The sequence below is a fragment of the Babylonia areolata genome, chromosome 30, assembly GCF_041734735.1.
Source record: "Babylonia areolata isolate BAREFJ2019XMU chromosome 30, ASM4173473v1, whole genome shotgun sequence".
Lineage (NCBI taxonomy): Eukaryota > Metazoa > Mollusca > Gastropoda > Neogastropoda > Buccinidae > Babylonia > Babylonia areolata.
In genome coordinates, this window is record NC_134905.1 from 25,814,692 (window position 1) to 25,836,661 (window position 21,970).

At 42.9% G+C, this 21,970-nt stretch overlaps 1 protein-coding gene across 5 annotated transcripts in view; it reads left to right on the top strand.

The window, feature by feature from the left end:
* The window catches only part of LOC143275288 (ubiquitin carboxyl-terminal hydrolase 9X-like), a 74,420-nt gene that overhangs the window by 45,176 nt on the left and 7,274 nt on the right, over positions 1-21,970 (top strand). For all 5 annotated transcript variants that reach the window (XM_076579273.1, XM_076579277.1, XM_076579275.1 and 2 more), the window contains exons 39-59: positions 58-230; positions 814-987; positions 1,377-1,518; positions 1,847-1,932; positions 2,468-2,559; positions 3,634-3,757; positions 4,813-4,891; positions 6,064-6,128; positions 7,090-7,253; positions 8,134-8,309; positions 9,017-9,108; positions 9,430-9,571; positions 10,203-10,296; positions 12,139-12,290; positions 12,853-13,026; positions 13,820-13,984; positions 15,151-15,210; positions 18,453-18,670; positions 19,054-19,147; positions 19,666-19,742; positions 20,916-20,985. In XM_076579273.1, coding sequence (XP_076435388.1) covers positions 58-230; positions 814-987; positions 1,377-1,518; positions 1,847-1,932; positions 2,468-2,559; positions 3,634-3,757; positions 4,813-4,891; positions 6,064-6,128; positions 7,090-7,253; positions 8,134-8,309; positions 9,017-9,108; positions 9,430-9,571; positions 10,203-10,296; positions 12,139-12,290; positions 12,853-13,026; positions 13,820-13,984; positions 15,151-15,210; positions 18,453-18,670; positions 19,054-19,147; positions 19,666-19,742; positions 20,916-20,985 — 2,613 coding nt within the window. The remainder of the gene's footprint in view (positions 1-57; positions 231-813; positions 988-1,376; positions 1,519-1,846; positions 1,933-2,467; positions 2,560-3,633; positions 3,758-4,812; positions 4,892-6,063; positions 6,129-7,089; positions 7,254-8,133; positions 8,310-9,016; positions 9,109-9,429; positions 9,572-10,202; positions 10,297-12,138; positions 12,291-12,852; positions 13,027-13,819; positions 13,985-15,150; positions 15,211-18,452; positions 18,671-19,053; positions 19,148-19,665; positions 19,743-20,915; positions 20,986-21,970) is intronic.

Below are 21,970 nucleotides of genomic sequence, written 5' to 3' on the forward strand. Positions count from 1 at the left end.
AAGAAACGAGAGCGTCAGTCACCATTAAAGTGAAAGGTGCAAACGCGGTGTTGACAGACAAACATGGACATGGGGGAGGAGGAGAGGAAGGACGAGGAGAAGGGCAGTCGGGAGGAGGAGCGCAAGGACTACAACATGGGGGTCCTGCGACAGGTGCAGGTCATCTTCGGTCACCTGGCGGCCAGCAAGCTGCAGTACTTTGTGCCCCGGGGCTTCTGGAAACACTTCAAGTGAGTTGGGATTCACAGGGCTGTTTGTGTGTGTGTGTGTGCATTGTGTGTAGCGTGTGCAGTGTGTCTGTGTGTGTGGAGAGTACATTGTGTGCAGTGTGTGTGTGTGTGTGTGTGCATTGTGTGTAGCGTGTGCAGTGTGTGTGTTTGTGTGTGGAGAGTACATTGTGTCCAGTGTGTGTGTGTGTGTGCAGTGTGTGTGTGTGATGTAGTTTTGACTTTTCGTGATTTGAACCAGCTGTTAAGACTTCAAGATAGTGTTGATAAAAGACTGGTTTTTGGATGTTTCTGTGTTTGTATGTGTGTGTGTTCATTATTGTTTGTTTACAGATGGGTCCACACATATTTATCTGTATTCATGTTGAAGGGATCTGGTAGGGTTTACCTGTTGCATGGTATCTTCACTCGATTTCAGTGTTCACTTTGGCAAACATTTGCCAGACATGTAGAATGGCTGAATGGTGTTTACACCCACACACCCACACAGATAGCATGCACAAGTAACTAGAATGCACACACATGCGCGCACATGTGCTCAAACTCATACTGACGATGAAACGCATGCTAATGATGCGCTGTGCAGGTTGTGGGGAGAGCCGGTGAATTTACGAGAGCAGCACGACGCTCTGGAGTTCTTCAACAGTTTGGTGGACTCGCTGGATGAAGCCCTCAAGTCGCTCAGCCAGCCTGCTCTTCTGGAGCAGCACCTGGGGGGCAGCTTTGCTGACCAGAAAATCTGCAAGGATTGCCCCCACAGGTGAGAAGGTGTTGGGATGATGCTTTGAGGTGAATGATTGCTGTACAGGTAAGAATAGCATCGGGAACCACCTGGCAAGTGAATGACGTCCATACAAAGTAAGAAAGAGATGAGTGTGAGAAAGATGATGTGGTCTAGTTATAGAGGAACAAGTACCTGTTGTAAAGCAAAAGTGTTTTTACTTGCCTCCACAGGTGAGAAGGCATTGAGAAAGTAAGCCCCTTTAACCGCTGAATTCTTCTGCTGCATGTTTTGCTCACTTTGTACCAGTACTAACAGTGTGTGAATGCATTATGGAAAAGAAGAAATTCTCTGCTTCCCCTTAGTTAGCACCTGACCAAGAGGTGTGCTGTCTGTAATTGAAAACTGAAATTGATTTTGCGTGGCAGGTATCAAAGAGAAGAGGCTTTCACCACGCTCAATGTAGACATCCGCAACCATCAGAACCTGTTTGAATCTCTGGAGCAGTACGTGAAGGGGGACCTTCTGGAAGGAGCCAATGCCTACCGCTGTGAAAAATGTGACAAAAAGGTGAGGCACTCGGCAACGTTATAATCGAAATGGAGTAAAAGATGGGGTATGAAACAGAATGACATTTGAAAACTTGTGTCAGAAGAACATAGTTTTTGCAAACTGGAAAAACAGGAGAAATGTGAGGTTTGAAATAATTACAATATTGATAATGAAATGAAAAACAGTTGAAAAAGTAAGACAAAAATCTGAAAAGCTGAGAAAGATGGGTAATGGGAAATGCAACCTAATTGCAACATTGCCATAGCATTTCTTTTCTAAAAAGGTCATTGTTAGTATTCATTGTTAGTGATCATCTTGTGAATGTTACATCTGTTTGATGTTTCAGGTTGATACTGTAAAGCGTCTTGTGATACGAAAGCTTCCAAAAATATTAGCCATACAGTTGAAGCGGTTCGATTATGACTGGGAAAGGTGAGCAGAGTTTTATTTTGTTTTTATTGTGTTAAATTTAAAAAAAAAATTTTTTCTTTGTAAAAGTTTTTTTTTCTTTTTCTTTTTTTTCTTCTGATGTTTGTCATGTGTATCAGTGCTTGTTTTTTTTTAGTGAGTATGAGAGCAACTGAATATAAAATCTTTGAAGCTTAGCTGCTGATAATAAGTAGTGAGAATCACCTAGTCTTCATGATACTGGACTATGCAGTTGTGAGAAAGGTTTGGGGGATGGGGGTAGTGTGTAATTTGTATTGAATGTTACCCATGTTGGGTAACAGGAAACATTGGCCTCAGCCCAGGAATATTGCTTGTTGTGATTTGGAAGACATTGTGATGTTTTACTTGCAGTGATACTTAAGATACAGTTCTGCAGTGTTTTGCTTCTTGGACTATGCTTGCTGTTTACACGTTTAGTTTGCAAAACAAAACTGTGCATGAAATATGTAATGCAATTCAAAGATTTATGTTGAGAGTTTACACAGATGGTTGAACTTTTTTCTTTCTTTTTTTACAGGGAATGTGCAATCAAATTCAATGATTACTTCGAGTTTCCACGAGAATTCGACATGGAACCTTACACAGTGCAAGGGCTAGCAAAAATTGAAGGTGAGGAGAAAGTTGCTGCAGTTTTATGTTGGAATGAATTGTACGTTTTGAGCATCACAAGTTGACTCTGAGGTTTTGTTTGTGTGTATGTCAGAGAGAGGGAACATCTTGGGTGTGAAAAACAAATTGCTAGCTTGCTTGGCCCTGCAGATTCACAGGATTAAAAAGAAAACGACTGATTTTTTTAGTTTTTATTTTTAAAATGAAAGTGACGTATTTTCTTTTCAGGGTGGTAAGGATGGATTATCTGTACATGCTTTGAAGTGGGTGAAGTTTAAAAAAAAAGTGATTAAAGAGTTGCAGTACTGAATGACAACAATAATTGAAGATAGGGAGAAAAACATCTGTTCCCCCACCACTGTCACCACCACCCCACAACCTCCCATCAACTTCCATGCCCTGCAGTTATATGTCACACTTCTATTTCCGTATCCAGTTCTTGCTTCAGAAAGAAATGTCAGTGTTTTTAAGCACTTCCTTGCAACTCAAAAGAAATGTCATGCACTTGTGCCTTGACTGCTGGAAGAAATGTCGTGCACTGTATGTGCTTCGGTGCAAAAAAAACAACAAAAAACACCTTGGCAAAGTGGTTAGTGTCAGATCGACGACTTGGAGAACATAGGTTCGAGCCCCAACAGAGGTGGGTTTCTTTGGTCTGTAGCCAGAGTTGAGTGTTGTGGGCTCAGATGGGGAGACTGGGAGCACACAGTCAGGGGTCATCCATTTAACGGATGTCTCTTTAGGTGTATTGCGCAAGTTTCCTGACCATCACTGCTGGTTCCTGTATCTCTCAGTTTGGTTGACACTGGGATATATAATTGAGTACAGCCTTGTCAAGCAGTACCATACCTAAATGGACTCCGTCCTCCCCTCGTAGCATTTTCTTCATCATCCCCATCATCATTCATCATCATCGAAACGTAGAAAACAAACTGTCCCAAATTCTAGTGCACCACAAAAACAAATCAAACCAAGAGAAAGGCCAAGCACTTAGACACATGGAGAAAAAGTCGCACATTGATGCAGTTTAACCTTGGGGATGGAGTCTTAACAGGAAAGTCTTTTTTGCCACAGGGGAGATCATAGACGATGACCTCGGGGCGGCCACGGCCACCAGCACCAGGTATCGGCTGATCGGCGTGGTGGTGCACAGCGGACAGGCCAGCGGGGGGCACTACTACTCCTACATCCTGCACAGGTAAATATTGCTACTCCTACATCCTGTATAGGTAAACTCTACTGCTCCTACATCCTACATAGGTAAATATTGCTACTCCTACATGCTGCACAGGTGGATATTGCTACTCCTACATGCTGCACAGGTAAACTCTACTGCTCCTACATCCTGCACAGGTGGATATTGCTACTCCTACATGCTGCACAGGTAAACTCTACTGCTCCTACATCCTGCACAGGTGGATATTGCTACTCCTACATCCTGCACAGGTAAACTCTACTGCTCCTACATGCTGCTCAGGTAAATGTCGAGGGAGCATTGTTACTTCTCCATCCTGCACAGGTAAACGTTTACAGGGCTCTGTTACCCCTATGTCCTGCACAGGTAAACATTACTACACCTACATCCTGCACAGGTGAATGTCATGGGTTACTCCTACATTCTCTGCAGGTAAACATCAATGGTTATTCCTACATCCTGCACAGGTAAACTTCATGGGGGCACTACATCACCTGCATCCAGAAAAGAGGTCTGGGAGACGGGGGGACTGTGTTTGGACACCATTTCTTGTCTCAAAACCACGTTGCTCTTTTTTGTTGATTAAGAAAATTTGTATCTTCCCATTTTTGCAAAAAAAAATTTCCCTTTCAAACTGGAAATCATTTCCAAAACATAGTTTACATATTGCCATCAAAAGAGGGCGCTAGCCAGCGGGACAAAGGGGAGGTTACCTACTTCCGGGAGGTTATCGGCCGTAGTTGCTTTTCTTTTCTCTGCATAGGCGGATAGTAGTTTGCACAGGACAGGAATGTCAGACCCCTGCTGGAGTCTGCACTAGTTGGGTCATGGTAAGTATGTTATTTAAACGTAATTTTAGATAGAAAATTTCCTTTTGCATGATTTCTTTTTTTTTTTTTTTTTTTTGTATCAGAAGAGATGAGTAGTATATATATATATTTTTTTAAATTTTTAATTTTTAATTTTTTTTTTTTATAAGACATGTGAATGGTAATTGGTGCGGACACACTCTCAGGGTACAAGAGCACTGGTGATGACTGTTGTGACTGATGTTTCAGAGGTCAGCACGACACCCATCCCAAGTGGTACAAGTTCGACGATGGGGATGTGATGGAGTGCAAGATGGATGATGATGAGGTGGGTAGCCACTGATGGGATTGATTGTTGTTACCTGAGAGATGATTATATTACCTGAAGACCTGTGGTTGAGATTGATGGTGTTACCTGAAGACCTGTTACCTGTGGATGAGATTGATTATGTTACCTGAAGACCTGTTACCTGTGAGTTTCAGTTTCACTTTCTCAAGGAGGCGTCACTGCGTTCGGACAAATCCATACACGCTACACCACATCTGTTGAGCAGATGCCTGACCAGCAGCATAACCCAACGCGCTTAGTCAGGCCTTGAGTGCATGCTTACATATTTGTGTACCTATGAAAGTGGATTTCATTTTACGTAATTTCGCCAGAGGACAACACTCTCGTTGCCATGGGTTCTTTTTCAGTGCGCCAAGTGCGTGCTGCACACGGGACCTCGGTTTATCGTCTCATCCGAAAGACTAGACGCTCAGTTTGATTTTCCAGTCAAACTTAGGAGAAAGGGCGAGAGCGGGATTCGAACCCACACCCTCACGGACTCTCTGTATTGGCAGCTGAGCGTCTTAACCATTCTGCCACCTTCCTACCTGTGAATGAGATTGATGGTGTTACCTGAAGACCTGTTACCTGTGGATGAGATTGATGGTGTTACCTGAAGACCTGTTACCTGTGGATGAGATTGATGGTGTTACCTGAAGACCTGTTACCTGTGAATGAGATTGATGGTGTTACCTGAAGACCTGTTACCTGTGAATGAGATTGATGACGTTACCTGAAGACCTGTTACCTGTGAATGAGATTGATGATGTTACCTGAAGACCTGTTACCTTTGGATGAGATTGATGGTGTTACCTGAGAACCTGTTACCTGTGAATGAGATTGATGATGTTATCTGAGAACCTGTTACCTGTGAATGAGATTGATGGTATTACCTGAAGACCTGTCACCTGTGGATGAGATTGATGGTGTTACCTGAAGACCTGTCACCTGCGAATGAGATTGATGATGATAGCTTGATGTGTGAGTGTGCATGCTTGTATGAGTGGGTTGGTGAAGAAATATTGTTAAATGTTGAAAGACTAGTTGTGTGATAGATGATGCATGTTTGCGTGTGCATGCGCGCGTGCTTGTATGAGTGAAGGTCGGTGATGAAATATTGTTAAACGTTGAAGGACTGGTTGTGTGACAGGTGATGTGATGTGTGTTTGCAGGAGATGAAGAACCAGTGCTTTGGAGGAGAGTACCTGGGAGAGGTGTACGACCACATGCTGAAAAGGTTAGTTGGAGGATGTGTCAGTCAGTGATGTCACTGATGGTTCTTTGTTTGTGTACGCTTCAGCAGGTCTTTATTTTACACACTTCAGCAGGTGTGGGTTGCATGAGGTGATCTTTGTAGCGCTAAGTTTGCTTGGAGTTAAGAATGTTCCTAAGTATATGGAGTTTCCTGCAGAGTTGGGAACATTCTTCAGGACAAGCAAACTCAGTGCTGCTACGTTCGCTCATACAACCCATCCCAGGTCTTGCTTTTACATGCTTCTGCTGTAGCTGTTACTACAGTAGAGTTTTCTTTTCTTTGAATCACTCAAAAGCAGTCTCGTGTAACAAATATATAAATAATCAGCCGAGTAAGATGTGGTGGAAATGTATTTTAACCCCTTGACCGCCGCAGACCTGTGTTGTTCAGTGACTGTGTCAGTTCAGTGAGAATCACACTGATTGAGCCCGCGGGTCAGGATGTCCGTCACCAGTCCTTATTTGGGCTTCTTCCCCTTGGGACTGCATTACTTGCGCTGTTTTGCTCAGCAAAACCAATAATGCCATAGGAAAGTGGGACATACCAGCTACACTTGAATGATACCCTTCCTTCACGCTCATGTCTATTTGCACCAAGATCATGACATTTTCAGGATGACAGTGTTGCTCATTATAGACATAATTACTTTGGAAATCTCCTTCACATATTGATTAGAGACTGATAGACACTGACTGTGATGAAATGGAGTGGTGGTGGTTGTGATCCATCTTCAGTACTACTGTATGCTTACTGGTAGAATTTGGTAAGTTCTCAACGCCAGATCGCTTTGTTGAGTTTATATATGAAAGTCTGGCATTTTGCCATTTTTGGGGGAATGGGTTTGGTGGAAGCAAGTGTGGTGTTGCATGCATGGGTCCGTCAGCATGTTTTAACGTTCCCTTGAAACAGAAACCTAAACTGATGTATTCTCTGTGGTGGTCAGGTCGGCCTTCAGACGACAGAAGAGATGGTGGAATGCCTACATCCTGTTCTATGAGAGGATAGACAGCGAGGATCCCAGCGCCGACCTTGCCAAAGAACTACAGAAGCTGTCGGTCACCATGACCAGCAACGAAGCCAGCACAGAGGTCCAGTCTTCGCCTGTGGGTCAGTGCTGTTTGATGGGGCTGTCATGGTTTGGTGACAGCTGTGTCTTGGACAGGCTGTGTGTTAGTTTGGGGCAGTGTGTGTGTGTCCATGAAGAACCATATACTAGGTTTCTGTAGATTGTGAATATCTAGTCATGTACTGAGCTAGATTTTCTTTATAAATGTGTGAGTATGTGTGTGTGTGCATTTATGTCTGTGTGTGCTAGTATCCATCCCACATTCTTTGTTACCTGTGCTGTTTGCCTTTGTAAAAACTGTTCATAGGGAAGTCCATCATGGTACAAGCATAAAAGAGACTTACTACATGTGTGTGTGTGTGTGTGTGTGTGTGTTTGCTGTTCATAATGCGAGGGTGGTGACTTTCTTTGTAGTTGATTTTTATGACTGTTGCTTTTCTTTTGTAACATGTAATTTGTTGAGTGCTATGGGTGATTGTTATTTGAATGTTCTTGAGAATTGTCGTTTCTTTATTATGTTTAATTTGTGAAGTGCGGTGAGGCTCTCTGTGAGGAAACAGCGCTATAGAAGAGCACTTCATTAGTATTATTATTATTACATTGTAAACAGGCTGTACAGTCATACATGTATGAGATACCTACTACATTGTGAAGAAGCTGTACAGAGTCATACATGAATGAGAGATCTACTACATTGTGAACAAGCTGAACACAGTCATACATGAATGAGAGATCTACTACATTGTGAACAAGCTGAACACAGTCTTACATGTATGAGAGACCTACTACATTGTGAACAAGCTGTACAGTCATACATGTATGAGAGACCTACTACATTGTGAACAAGCTGAACACAGTCTTACATGTATGAGAGACCTACTACATTGTGAACAAACTGAACACAGTGTTTGTGTTGTCCAGGTGAGACAGGTAGCAGCCAGATCAAAATGCCTCACCCCATCGAGCGGTGTGTGCGGCGACAGAACGTACTGTTCATGCACGAGAAGAGCCAGTTCTGTGCGGAGTACTTCCAGTTCATGAAGAAACTGCTGCTGTGTAACAACCACTTCATCAGCAAGCTGCTGCAGGAGAAGATGGTAGGTGGAGACCAAGCGTTCAGGGGTGTTAGACAAGCCTGCTGTTAACTCTCAGCATTTTGTTCTCAGAAACCAGAAAAATAATAGCTCGGCATTAACGGATGTGCACAGCATTTTCCCTGAACAAAAGAACAACAACAAAAAGAATAACATCCAGAAGTGAAATTTGAATTGGTCAGTTTTATTCGTCTTAAATCTCGGCTCTGAATTTGATTTACTGATGAACATGAAAACCCAAAGGAGAATTAAAGGAAAACAAAAATAATAACAAAAAGAAAAGGAAAAAAATATTGAGAGCTTTTTCAGTCTTTATATGTGTTGCAATGTTGAGCTGAATGAATGGTAAGACGCTCACCTACTAATACAGTTGTGATGTGATGTGACTTTCAAATGTATTGTGATGTGATGTGACTTTCAGTGTAATGTTATGTGACATGACTTTCAGAAGCAGTGTGATGTGATATGACTTTCAGAAGCAGTTTGATGTGATATAACTTTGACGTTCAGTGCATTGTGATGTGACATGACTTTCAATGCAGTGTGATGTGACATGACTTTAATGCAATGTGATGTGATGTGACTTTCAATGCAATGTGACGTGATGTGACTTTCAATGCAATGTGACGTGATGTGACTTTCAATGCAATGTGATGTGCAATGTGATGTGATGTGACTTTCAATGCAATGTGACGTGACATGACTTTCAGATGCAGGAAGTGGACCAGGTGTGTATGACCAGTGTGGAGCTGGGCTGCAAGTTCATCTTCAACGTGGCTTTGCACACCAAAAAGTCCTTCAGGTCGGTGCTCCTTACCATGTTACTGTGTGTGGGTGTGTGTGTGGGTGTGTGTGCACGCATGCATTACAGTTGTCTCCTTGTTTGTTTTATATTGTTGGTTTATTTGTTTTTTTTTGGATGGGCCCCACCTTTAAAGCTGGGCTTTAGACATAATGGATGTGAATTCACTTCCCCAGATGCCCGTAAAAAGGCTGTTGTATCTTTCACCTGTGCATGTGTGGCATAAAACTGTCAGTGTGTTGGAGCTGTGTTCAGCAGCAGTATGGCGGTCATGGATGGAAATTGGAATGAACGTTGAACACTGATGTCTCTTGCCAACAGGGGCCCTGCTCTGGAGTGGTACGAGTCCATTCACATGCTGGTGCGGTCCTCTGCAACTGTACGGTCGTGGATGGCCCACAACGTTTTCTTCGCTCACCCGTCACGCTTTGCTGAATACCTGCTGGAGTGTCCCACATCAGAGGTAGGGAGTGGCCCAAGTGGCAGGGTTCTTATGCTCCTTTTAACGGCTTGAGTTACAAGTGTTGTTTTCAAGGCCCTTGAAATCCAGAGAATGATAGATTTATTACTAGATCTTGAATAGTAAGCTATAAGCAAAAGTATTTATTTGAAAAAAACAAAAAACAAAAAAACATTTTTGTGTGTGCGTTGTGTATTGTTCCATGTCGCTCCGCTTTCACTTTATTACCAGTGTATGCATGCTTTACTGTCTAACAAAAGGGGTTACCAACAGATAGATGTCAATACTGGCAAATTTCAAGACATAAGCAGCATTTTATTTGACACATGCAACGTAGATATTGCAGCTGGTATTTTAGGGTTAGAATCAAGATGTGGATAGATCACATCACCTTTGTTGATACTTATTATTATCACCATCAATAATGCAACACTGAATTTTTGCAGTGTCTGATTGAGTGCATGAACCTGTGTGACTGAGGAAGGTAGATATGAGATTGAGCAACTGAATGAAGTGCACATGTGTAAAACCATGTTTTTTTGGTTTTTGGTGGTGGTGTTTTTTTTTCCATCTGATGTCAGCAATTGTATGAAATGAAAGTACTAAAACTGAAGCTGTGTGTGTGTGGTGACAGGTTCGCAGTGCCTTTGGGAAGATAGTGGTTCTGCTGGCCCACACCAGTCAGAATGACGGGCCCTGCCCCCCACCGCTTCTCCAGGGACTCTACGGTCAGTAGGACAGCCAGCGTTAGGGCTTTGTGTACTTGCCGACGAACCCCTGCCCAAACATGCACACACACACACACACACAATGTGAGAGGCCAGTGTCAGGGCTTTGTGTACTTGCCGACGAACCCCTGCCCAAACATGCACACACACACACACACACACAATGTGAGAGGCCAGTGTCAGGCCTTTGTGTACTTGCCGATGAACCCCTGCCCAAACATGCACACACACACACACACAATGTGAGAGGCCAGTGTCAGGGCTTTGTGTACTTAACGATGAACCCCTGCCCATACATGCACACACACACACACACATGCATAAATGCACATACATGCACACAGGCGTGCATGTGGCACGCGCGCACACACACACACACACACGCACACACACAATGGGACAGCCAGCGTCAGTGCTTTGTTTTCTTTCCAACAAACCTCTTGTGTACTTTCCAACAAAGCCACTGCCCAAACACGCACACACACACAGTGGGACAGCCAGCATCAGGGCTTTATGTACTGTCCAACAAACCTGGTGCCCAGACATGCACACACACACACACACACACACACACACACATGCACACACATGCACATACATAGGCGCACATGCACACTCACACACACACACACACACACACACACACAAGAATGCACATAACACACACACACACACGTTATCTTTTATTTTGGCAGAAAATAGTACTATCACACCCTTCAACCAGATTAATTGTTATTGTATGGTGAGAAGCCTGAGAAATCTAATCTTGCAGAGTCTGACAAGGAAATTCAACAGGCCTCCAATAGGTTAGCATTCAAGTATACTGTGAAATGTCTTTGTTTGCATCTGTCTCAGTAATACCCACTTTTCTGAAAACAGTTAACAGCAAAGTTGTAGTAACTACATAGTTGAACGGCTTCAGTTTAAACACAGGAGTGTAGGATGCATGCTTTGGTTTTGACATTCAGCTGACAAGTCCTGAGTATCTCTGCTCACTGACATGACAGAAATATCTGTAGGTTCTGCGATGGACTGACAGTACAGGAGTATCCAGGTTCTTGTCACAAGGCCTGATCAGCGTATTTAGTTACGTGGTCAGGCGTCGGCATTTAAAAAAAATTTTTTTTTTTTAGGTTGGCAGATGTAGTGAAGGATTCATCCACATCCTCAGACATCCTCTTGAAACTGAAACTGAGATATCTGTTTTTATCCAGCCATTAGGCAGCCATACTCCGTTTTCAGGGATGTACATGTTTGGCATGTTCTTGTTTCCATAACCCACAGAATGACACGAATTGCTGGGATTTTTAACGTGTGGTATTGATCTTCTGCATGGGTATACACAAGAAGGGAGTTCAAGCATGAGTACGTCTGCACATCTGTTGATGTGGGAGGTGTGAAAAATCTCCACCTGTAACCCACCAGGTGCTGTGAATGGGATCGGAACCCAGGATCCGCAGATTGAAAGTCCAGCGCTTTGACCAGTGGGCTGTAGCACCTGTCATTAGGCCTTGGTGGTGGAGGTGCTGCACGTGTGTGTGTGTGCTCTCGCACTCCTATGTGTGTGATTGTGTGTGTATGCTGTTCATGATGTGAGGATGGTGACTGTTTCTTTGTGGTTGATTCATTTTTCTTATGATTGTTGCTTCTCTTTTGTAACGTGTAATTTGTGGAGCGCCTTGAGTGATATTTGAATTTTCTTGAGAAAATTGTTTATTGTTAATGGTGTGTTTGATTTTTGAAGCGCTGTGAGCCTCTCTGTGAGGGAACAGCGCAGTAGAGGAGCATTTCATTATTATTATTATTATTATTATTTGCCCATGTGTGTGTGTGTGTGTGCAGTGAGTCAGCCGGCTGACCCCAACGCCACTCTGAGCGACCACATTCTGAGTGCAGTGCTGACCTTGCTGCGGAAGGAGGTGTCGGAACATGGGCGCCATCTACAGCAGTATTTCCACCTCTTCCTCATGTACTGCAACCTGGGCACTGCGGAGGTCAGCTCTTTTTTGTCGGTTTTCTGTGTGTGTGTGCTTTTCTGTGTGTTTGTGTGCGTATGCGTGTGTGTGTTGATGTTGTTCAGTCATTAACACAGCTTCATTGATTTTATTTTCATATTTATATATTTGTATATAAAAGCACACAGCCTGCCAGTCATCCCATTCATTCCGGGGGAGTTTACAGCCCGGGCAGGCTTCCTTGCCATATTGATGGGGGAAAATGCAGAAAATGTATTGTTTTTCCTCCAGATCATGTGTGGACACGTCCAGAAATATTTTTTTTTTTGTTCCCATTCTTTGCAGTCTATACATATGTAGGAATGTGAAGAAGAGGAATGGTGATGCCAGAGCAGTGCTTTGGCGCAGGGCTGAATGAGTTCATGTGCCAAATCTTCGCCCATTGAGGCTTCATCAGGGCAGTAATAACACGCTCTGTGTGTGTGTGTGTGTGTGTGTGTGTGGATTTCTGATGCTGTGTTGTTTCCACATTCTTGATGCTGTTTTGTTTCCCACAGAAAGTTCCACACTGATGATGTTGATGCCTTGTTTCTTCCCACAGAAAGAGCAGCTGCTGAAGCTGAACGTGCCCCAGCTGCTGATGCTGGTGGCCCTGGACGAGGGCCCGGGCCCCCCGATCAAGTACCAGTACGCTGAGCTGAGCAAGCTGTACTCCACTGTGTCCCACCTGGTCCGCTGCTGTGATATCTCCCATCGCTGTGTCTCCTCTGTCAATGTGAGTCCCTGATGAGTCGGTCATTCTGTGTGTCTCTGTCAGTGTGACTGGTCTGTCAATTAGTTTGACTGGTCTGTCAGTGTGAGTGTCCCTGATTGTGTTGAACTGGCATTACTGAAAGAAATGATTCCCTGTATTGACCCCATAGCAGCATTGTTCTCACCCCCATCATCATCCAAATTTTGAAGAAAAAGGTCTCGTTCTGGGGCACCAACCAAAAAGAGGGAGATACTGAGATACGCATGATGTTTGAAATACATGGCAGAGAATCTGGATGTGCAGCATGCAAAACTGAGCATAAATTATAGTGATTCCTGTTCAGAATCAACATCCCCAGGCCAACCAAAAAGAAAAAGAAAAAAAAAGAGGGAGAGAAAAAATGTCACTGAGATAAGCATGATGTTTGAAACGCATGGCAGAGAATCTGGATGTGCAACATGCAAAACTGAGCATAAATTATGGTGATTTCTGTTCAGAATCAACACCACCTTGCCAGCCAAAAAAAAAAAAAAGAGGGAGTGAAAAATGAGACTTTGAGATACACATGATGTTTGAAACACATGGCAGAGAGAGAATCGGGACGTGTAACACGTAAAACTGAGCATAAATTATGGTGCGTCCTGTTCAGAACCAACCCCCACCCCCTTTGCTAGCCCCCCACACCCTCCCAAAAAAGAAGAGAGAGAGAGAAAAATGACACTTTGAGATACCGCAGGATGTTTGAAACGCGTGGCAGATAATTGGGATATGCAGCACACAAAACTGAGCCCAAATTATGGTGCGTCCTGTGCAGAATCAACCCCCCCTGGCCAACAACCCTTATGCGGACCCGCACTGTGCTCGGCCGCTGATGAACCTGCAGCCTCAGGTGGAGGAGATTCTGATGACCCGCACCATCTACGTGAAGAAACTGATCGAGGAGAACAACAACTCCGAGGACACTGCCAAGCTGCTCAAGGTACCTGCCTGCCTGGCTGTGTGGGGAGTGGTGTGTGTGTGTGTGTGTGTGTGAAAGAAAATAGATGAAAGGGAGGTAAATCTCGAATCTTGTGTGTGTGTGTGTGTGTGTGTGAAAAAGGAAAGGGATAAAGGGAAAGTAAATCTCAATTTATTTACACATATTTAACCATGACCCACTAGTGCAGACTCTGGCAGGGGTCTGACATTCCTGTCCTGTGGTGAAAAGGAAAGGGATGAAAGGAAAGTAAATCTCAAATCTTGTGTGTGCGTGTGTGTGTGTGTGTGTGTGAAAGGAATGGGATGAAAGGAAAGTAAAACTTGAATTGTGTGTGTGTGTGTGTGTACATCTTAAAAATATGAAGTATGAACACGTTGCTGTGTTTTCAGTTGTCTTTCCGTCACACTCCTTAGCTGGTGCCACATGTTAGGAGTGTTGACAAGTTTTCAGTTGTTTTCTTCCATCAGGTTTGACATGTCCGAATATTGCAGTTTTCTGTCGTGTGTTGGAACTTCTTTGTGTTTATTTTCTTTCAGTTGTCACAGCTAATGTGTTGGATTTACCAGCAGTGACATATCAGGCTGTTGCTGTATTATCAGTTTTGCCCTTTCATGATTATCATCAGATGTGTTGTAATTATCAGGAATGGCGTTTGAAGGTGCTGCTGTATTTGCAATAATGTCTTTTAATGTTTATCAGCAGAAGTATTGGGTCTCTCAGTATTGGTATATGAAGCGTTTGCTGTACTTACAGTAATGCTTTAGATCTTTTTCATCGGAAGTGTTAGATTTTAACAGTCAGTGGGGTATGAATGTGTTGCTGTGTTTTGCAGTGTCTTTAAATGTTTATCATCTGAGGTGTTAGGTTTATCAGCAGTGGCATATGAAGCTGTTGCTGTATTTTGCAATATCTTGAGATGTTTATCATCAGAGGTATTAGGTTTATCAGCAGTGGCAAATGAAGGTTTTGCTGTATATCCACTTATATCCTTTCATGTTTTTCATCAAAAGTGTTATCATCAGTGACATAAAGGTGTTGCTGAATTTTCAGTCTTGTCTTTTGATGTTTATTAGCAGATGTGATGTGTTTAAAGTGTTGCAATGCTTGCAGTTTTTTTTCCTGTCATATTGACAGATGTCACTCGTGAACGTTTTGCTGTGTTTCAGTTCTGTTCCTGGGAAAATCCTCACTTCTCCTCCACAGTACTCAGTGAACTCCTCTGGCAGGTCAGCAGTCTGTGTGATGGAGTGTATGAGTTTGTGTTTACAAAGTTGTTGTCTGTTTTTTTTTTTTTTTTTTTTTCACCATTGGACTATTGACAATCCATTGGCTAAAGATGTACTATGTTCATATGCTATGCCCCGCCCCCTCTACCCCTCCTCCATTTCTTTTCTCATCTCTTCACTCTTCCACTCACACGTCTTTCTCTGTCTTCCCCACTTAAACCATGTCTTCACACACACACACACACACACACACACACCACACACACACACACACACACACACACACACACACATCCTATACTATCAGGTTAAGAGGATTTGAAAAAAAATTAAGGTCCTGTTTTCTGTTGTTGATGAAGGCATAAATATGAATCACTAGTTGAAAATCATGCTGCTTTTTTCTTTTCTTTTTCTTTTTTTATACATAGGAGATGATTATATAAAAAAAAGAAGGAAAAAGAAAAAAAACAAACAAAAAACACACACACACACACAAAAAAGACAGAAGTATGATCTTGATTTGCTTGAGGGTACGTTGAAATGTTCACATGCTAATTTCTATATTCACAGCACCACCAATATACAGATGAAGAAAAGCAGCAGACAAACTGGAAAGGACTTGGTGGACAGACATGTGGGCATGCACACACACAAGCAGATACACTGACATATCAGATTGTTAAAGCATAAAATAAAAGGAAGGTGGCAAAATGGTCAAGACGCTTACTGCCAGTTCTCTGTCCTGTGAGGGTCTGGGTTCAAATCCCATTTCACTTTTTCCCCAAGTTTGACTGGAACTGAGCATCTGATCATCTGGGTAAGACGATAAACCAAGGTCCCGTGTGTACCACACACTGAGAAAGAACCAATGGCAGTTTAAGTTTGGTCGTTTGTGAAAATTCTGTAGAAGAAATCCACTATGATAGCTACACAAACATGTACATACACACTCGAGGCCAAAGCGTGATGGGTTATACTGGCGATCAGGCATCTGCCTAGCAGATGTGTAGTGTATGCAGATTTGTTTGAATGCAATCATGCCTCCTTGAGAAACAGAAACTGATTTTGTTGAAGCTTCCATCAACATTAAGGGAAAACAAAAAGGTGGGTAACGCAGAGACGCCAACAGTTATGATTGATTGATTGATATGGATACTTATATAGCGCCTGTCCTTGGTCGTAGACCTAAGCTCTAAGCGCTTTACAAACAGGGGGTCATTTACACAACAGGCTGCCTACCTGGGTAGAGCTGACTGATGGCTGCCACTAAGCGCTCATCATTTGTTTCCTGTGTCATTCAGTCAGGATTTCAGGCGCGCAGACATACACACTCAGACAGACATGTAATGATTTTGCTGCATTTTGTTACACCAGATCGCAGTTCGTTCTGACGTTACACCAACGTAAAAATTGTTCCGCGTTCATTTTCGACTACATAGCATGGTCACATGCTTTCCTGTCGTAATTATCCAGACGCTCTAAACTTACCGATCACGAGGAGGCCAGGGCAGTCACAACTAACCATAGTCTCATATGATGATGCTCAGCTAATCGAGTGCATGCTTACATTGAAACAACATTGAGTGGACCAATCAGCTTAATTGTTTGCCTGAACAACAGAGAACATGTGTTGCATCTCGGTCAAACAGCGTATGTGCCCATTTGCTGCTGTGTCTTGGAATCCAAGTGTTCCTACCAAATTAAAAATGTTCCCACCAAGTTTCCTGATTGTTCCTACAAACACTTGACAGGGGTTGGCATCTCTGGTAACATATTTGTTTACCTGTTGTCAGGTGGCCTACTCCTACACCTATTTGTTTACCTGTTGTCAGGTGGCCTACTCCCACACCTATTTGTTTACCTGTTGTCAGGTGGCCTACTCCTACACCTTTTTGTTTACCTGTTGTCAGGTGGCCTACTCCTACACCTTTTTGTTTACCTGTTGTCAGATGGCCTGCTCCTACACATACTTGTTTACCTGTTGTCAGGTGGCCTACTCCTACACCTTTTTGCTTACCTGTTGTCAGGTGGCCTACTCCTACACCTTTTTGTTTACCTGTTGTCAGGTGGCCTACTCCTACACCTATTTGTTTACCTGTTGTCAGGTGGCATACTCCTACACCTTTTTGCTTACCTGTTGTCAGGTGGCCTACTCCTACACCTTTTTGTTTACCTGTTGTCAGGTGGCCTACTCCTACACCTTTTTGTTTACCTGTTGTCAGGTGGCCTACTCCTACACCTATTTGTTTACCTGTTGTCAGATGGCCTACTCCTACACCTTTTTGTTTACCTGTTGTCTGGTGGCCTACTCCTACACCTATTTGTTTACCTGTTGTCAGGTGGCCTACTCCTACGCCTATTTGTTTACCTGTTGTCAGGTGGGCCTACTCTACACATATTTGTTTACCTGTTGTCAGGTGGCCTACTTCCTACACCCTATTTGTTTACCTGTTGTCAGATGGCCTACTCCAACACCTATTTGTTTACCTGTTGTCAGGTGGCCTGCTCCTACACCTTTGTGTTTACCTGTTGTCAGAGTGGCATACTCCTACACCTATTTGTTTAACCTGTTGTCAGGTGTCCTACTCCTACACCTATTTGTTTACCTGTTGTCAGGGTGGCCTGCTCCTACACCTTTTTGTTTACCTGGTTGTCAATGGCCTACTCCTACACCTTTTTGTTTACCTTTGTCAGGTGGGCCTACTCCTACACCTATTTGTTTACCTGTTGTCAGGGTGGCCTGCTCCTACACCTTTTTGTTTACCTGTTGTCAGAATGGCCTACTCCTACACCTATTTGTTTACCTGTTGTCAGGTGGCCTCTCCTACACCTATTTGTTTACCTGTTGTTAGGTGGCCTACTCCTACACCTATTTGTTTACCTGTTGTCAGGTGGCCTACTCCTACACCTATTTGTTTGCCTGTTGTTAGGTGGCCTACTCCTACACCTATTTGTTTACCTGTTGTCAGGTGGCCTACTCCTACACCTATTTGTTTGCCTGTTGTTAGGTGGCCTACTCCTACACCTATTTGTTTACCTGTTGTCAGGTGGCCTACTCCTACACCTATTTGTTTACCTGTTGTCAGGTGGCCTACTCCTACACCTATTTGTTTACCTGTTGTCAGGTGGCCTACTCCTACACCTATTTGTTTACCTGTTGTCAGGTGGCCTACTCCTACACCTTTTTGTTTACCTGTTGTCAGGTGGCCTACTCCTACACCTATTTGTTTACCTGTTGTCAGGTGGCCTACTCCTACACCTATGAGCTGCGGCCCTACCTGGACCTACTGCTGCAGATGTTGATGATCGAGGACTCGTGGCAGCATCACCGCATCCACAATGCCCTCAAAGGCATCCCTGACGACCGCGATGGCCTCTTCGACACCATCCAGAGGTCCAAGAACCACTACCAGAAGCGGGCATATCAGTGCATCAAAATGATGGTCTTGCTGTTCACCAAGTAAGATTTGGTTGTGGTGGGGTGTGTATGTGTGTATGTATGTACAATTTCTTTGGTTTCTGTGTATTTTTGTTTTGTTTTTTGTGACTCTATATTTTTTTCATCCTGTGTGGTTTTACTGTGTATGTGTTCATGCTGCTTTAAAAAAAAGAAAATTACACTAGAATTCTTGTTGAATTTCAATTTGTGTTCTTGTATGTTATAAATCTCACAAATGAGTGAGTTCCATAGTGCAGACTTTCGCTGAGGATACTTTCACGTGTAAAGACTTCATTTTAGAACATTTTCACATTGCTTTGTCCTATTAGATAAGATGATGTGTTTTCTGTGATTTGTGACACAGGAAAAGTATGTTTAAGTGAGGGCACTGGATTGTGTTTCAGCTGTGCTCCAGCAGCCAACATGCTGCAGACCAATGGGGACTTGAAACGCAAGTGGACCTGGGCAGTGTACTGGCTGAATGATGAACTGGAAAGGGTCAGTTTCTGGTTCACTCTAGACTGAGTGTTGGATGTGGGCAGTGTCCTCAGTGACTGAAACAACACTGTTCTGTTGTCAAAATATAACACTATTATATCGTTTGTATTGTTGTCAAAATATAACAATATATTATGATGTGTACTGTTCCATGGTTATAGCTTGCCACAAGGACAGTGTTGTATATTTAATACAGATGGTATGCTAACTTAGCCTTACATGACAGTGTATGTTTTTTTCTCATCAAACACTGCCTCAGCTGAGAAGGAATCTGCCCAAAGATAAGTAAAATTTGCATGCGGAATCAAACATTTCACTCTGTCGTTGGAAAAGAGAAATTTGCAGCTAAGTTTGTGGGAAGTTTGTGTGAAGCTTGGGTTTGTGAATTAACACTTGATTAAAGTTTTCTGAATTTTTTCCTTCCACTGAGAAGTTTGCATGCAAATTTCGCGTAAGTTTTTGGGGTCTATGGGATTAGTTTAACCTCATCTCCAGTACTGTGTCTGTTGTTTTCACAGAGGCCGTACGCTGCCAACACACAGTATGCCTACAACAACTGGTCTCCCCCGGCCCAGTCCAATGAGACGTCCAATGGGTAAGCTGGCCTTCGGTTGTGTGGCTGTGGCTGACAGGGGCACAGAGAGAGGGGGGAGGGGGTGGGGGGGGCACAGTGATCTTTGGGATGTTACTGGGTGTCAGTGATTGTTGGGGTGTTCAGTGGGTGTCAATGATTGTTGGGGTTTTAACTGAGTGTCGGTAATTGTTGGGATGTTACTGGGTTTCAGTGATTGTTGGGATGTTACTGGATGTCAATGATAAAAAAAAAAAAAAATTGTTGGGGTGTTACTGGATATCAATGATTGTTGGAGTTACAGGATATCAGTGATTGTTGGGATGTTACTGGATGTAAAAATGATTGTGATGTGTTACAGGATATCAATAATTGTTGGTGTTTTACAGGATATCGATGATTGTTGGGGTGTTACTGGATGTCAGTGGGGTGTTACAGGATATCAATGATGGGGTGTTACTGAATGTCAGTGATTGTTGTGGTGTTACTGAATGTCAGTGATTGTTGTGGTGTTACTGGATGTCAGTGATTGTTGGGGTGTTACAGGATCAGTGATTGTTGGGATATTACTGGATATCAATGATTGTTGGGATGTTACTGGATATCAATGATTGTTGGGGTGTTACAGGATATCAGTGATTGTTTGTTGGGGTGTTACCAGATGTCACTGATTGTTGGGGTGGTACCAGATGTCAGTGATTATTGGGGTGTTCCAGGATGTCAGTGATTGTTAGAGTGTTATGGATGTCGGTGATTATTGGGGTGTTACAGGATGTCAGTGATTGTTGGGGTGTTACCGGATGTCAGTGATTGTTAGGGTTTTACTGGATGTCAATGATTGTTGGTGTGTTACCAGATGTCAATGATTGTTGGGGTGTTACTGGATGTCAGTGATTGTGGTGCTTACAGTCATGGTGGTTTGTATGGAAAAGCAGAAATACAATCCAGCGATTGGGTCAAGACAAAACTCTTATTAAATAAACTGTCTTGCCAGTGAGACAAATTGTCCATGTTCTTTATCCAGGACAAGTTTTCATAGATTATTTTGTTTGTTCATTCGTTTTTGTTTCAGTCACGACTGAGTGTAAAAGTAGTGTTTCCCTTGTACTTATGAATCTAATATGTAAGTGTGTGCATGTGTGTGTGTGTGTGCATGTGTGTGTGTGTGTGCATGTGTGTGTGTGTGCGTGTGTGCAGATATTTCCTGGAGAGGTCGCAGAGTGCCAAGCAGACACTGAACAAGGCTTTCGAGCTGTGTCCAGAGGAGGTAGGTGGAAAGTGGACGTCAGGAGATGTGTTTGTGTTCTGACTGACTGAGTTGTGATTGTTGAGTGGCTTGGTGAATGATGTGACGTTTGTGTCAGTGCCTTGATTGATCCTCAGAACTGACTGACAGGTCCATGTGAACAACGTAACAACATGCTCCGTGTGCCGGCATTGTCATTTTTTAACACTGTGGTACTTGCTCACAGACGATGCCAACAATCATCTGTATGTTTCAGTATTTGATTTGCACTGGATTTTAATCTGACATGATTTACACAGAGAATTAATACAATTAGCCTGAGATTTTGTGAGAGAGATTGAGATGGTTTATTCATAAGAAGTTTTTTCCTCAGAAGGGGGTGTACATGAACATAACAAAAACGTATTCAAATATTTATGTTACGTATGCACATTGTCTATAAAATGCTTTGTAGAGATAAGCAACCAACCGCTTTATAATGCGTTCTTTTGTTGATGATGACAATACAATCAATTTAAATAGACATGGATCTTTTGTATACTTACATGGTATAAACTGCTCTCTGATGTCACTCAATCCAGGACAAGAAAGTACAAAATGAATTTTGTCTTCATTTGAAGATTTACATATTGGACATTTCAAATTTCTAGCATATGTCTGTCGATAGCGATTATAATGGACAAATATATCAGAAATACCAAACCTAAATTTTGTCATTATGCGCTTCAAATGTCTGTCAACAGAGAGAGAGAGTGTGTGTGTGTGTGTGTGTGTGTGTGTGAAGTTCAGAAGCAGCAAACACAAGTGAAAACAAATGTGGCAGGATAATAGATGTACATAGACAATGTACATTCTTAAAATGGTTTCTTAACCATTTGGTGACCTCTGTATTCTTTCTTTCGTAATTTGATGGACAGAGCTCATCTTGCCTTTCATATATACTGTTCGATTGATGTGGGTTTTTCAGATAATGTATGATCCTTGTGGTCAGCTGGGGTGTAAACAA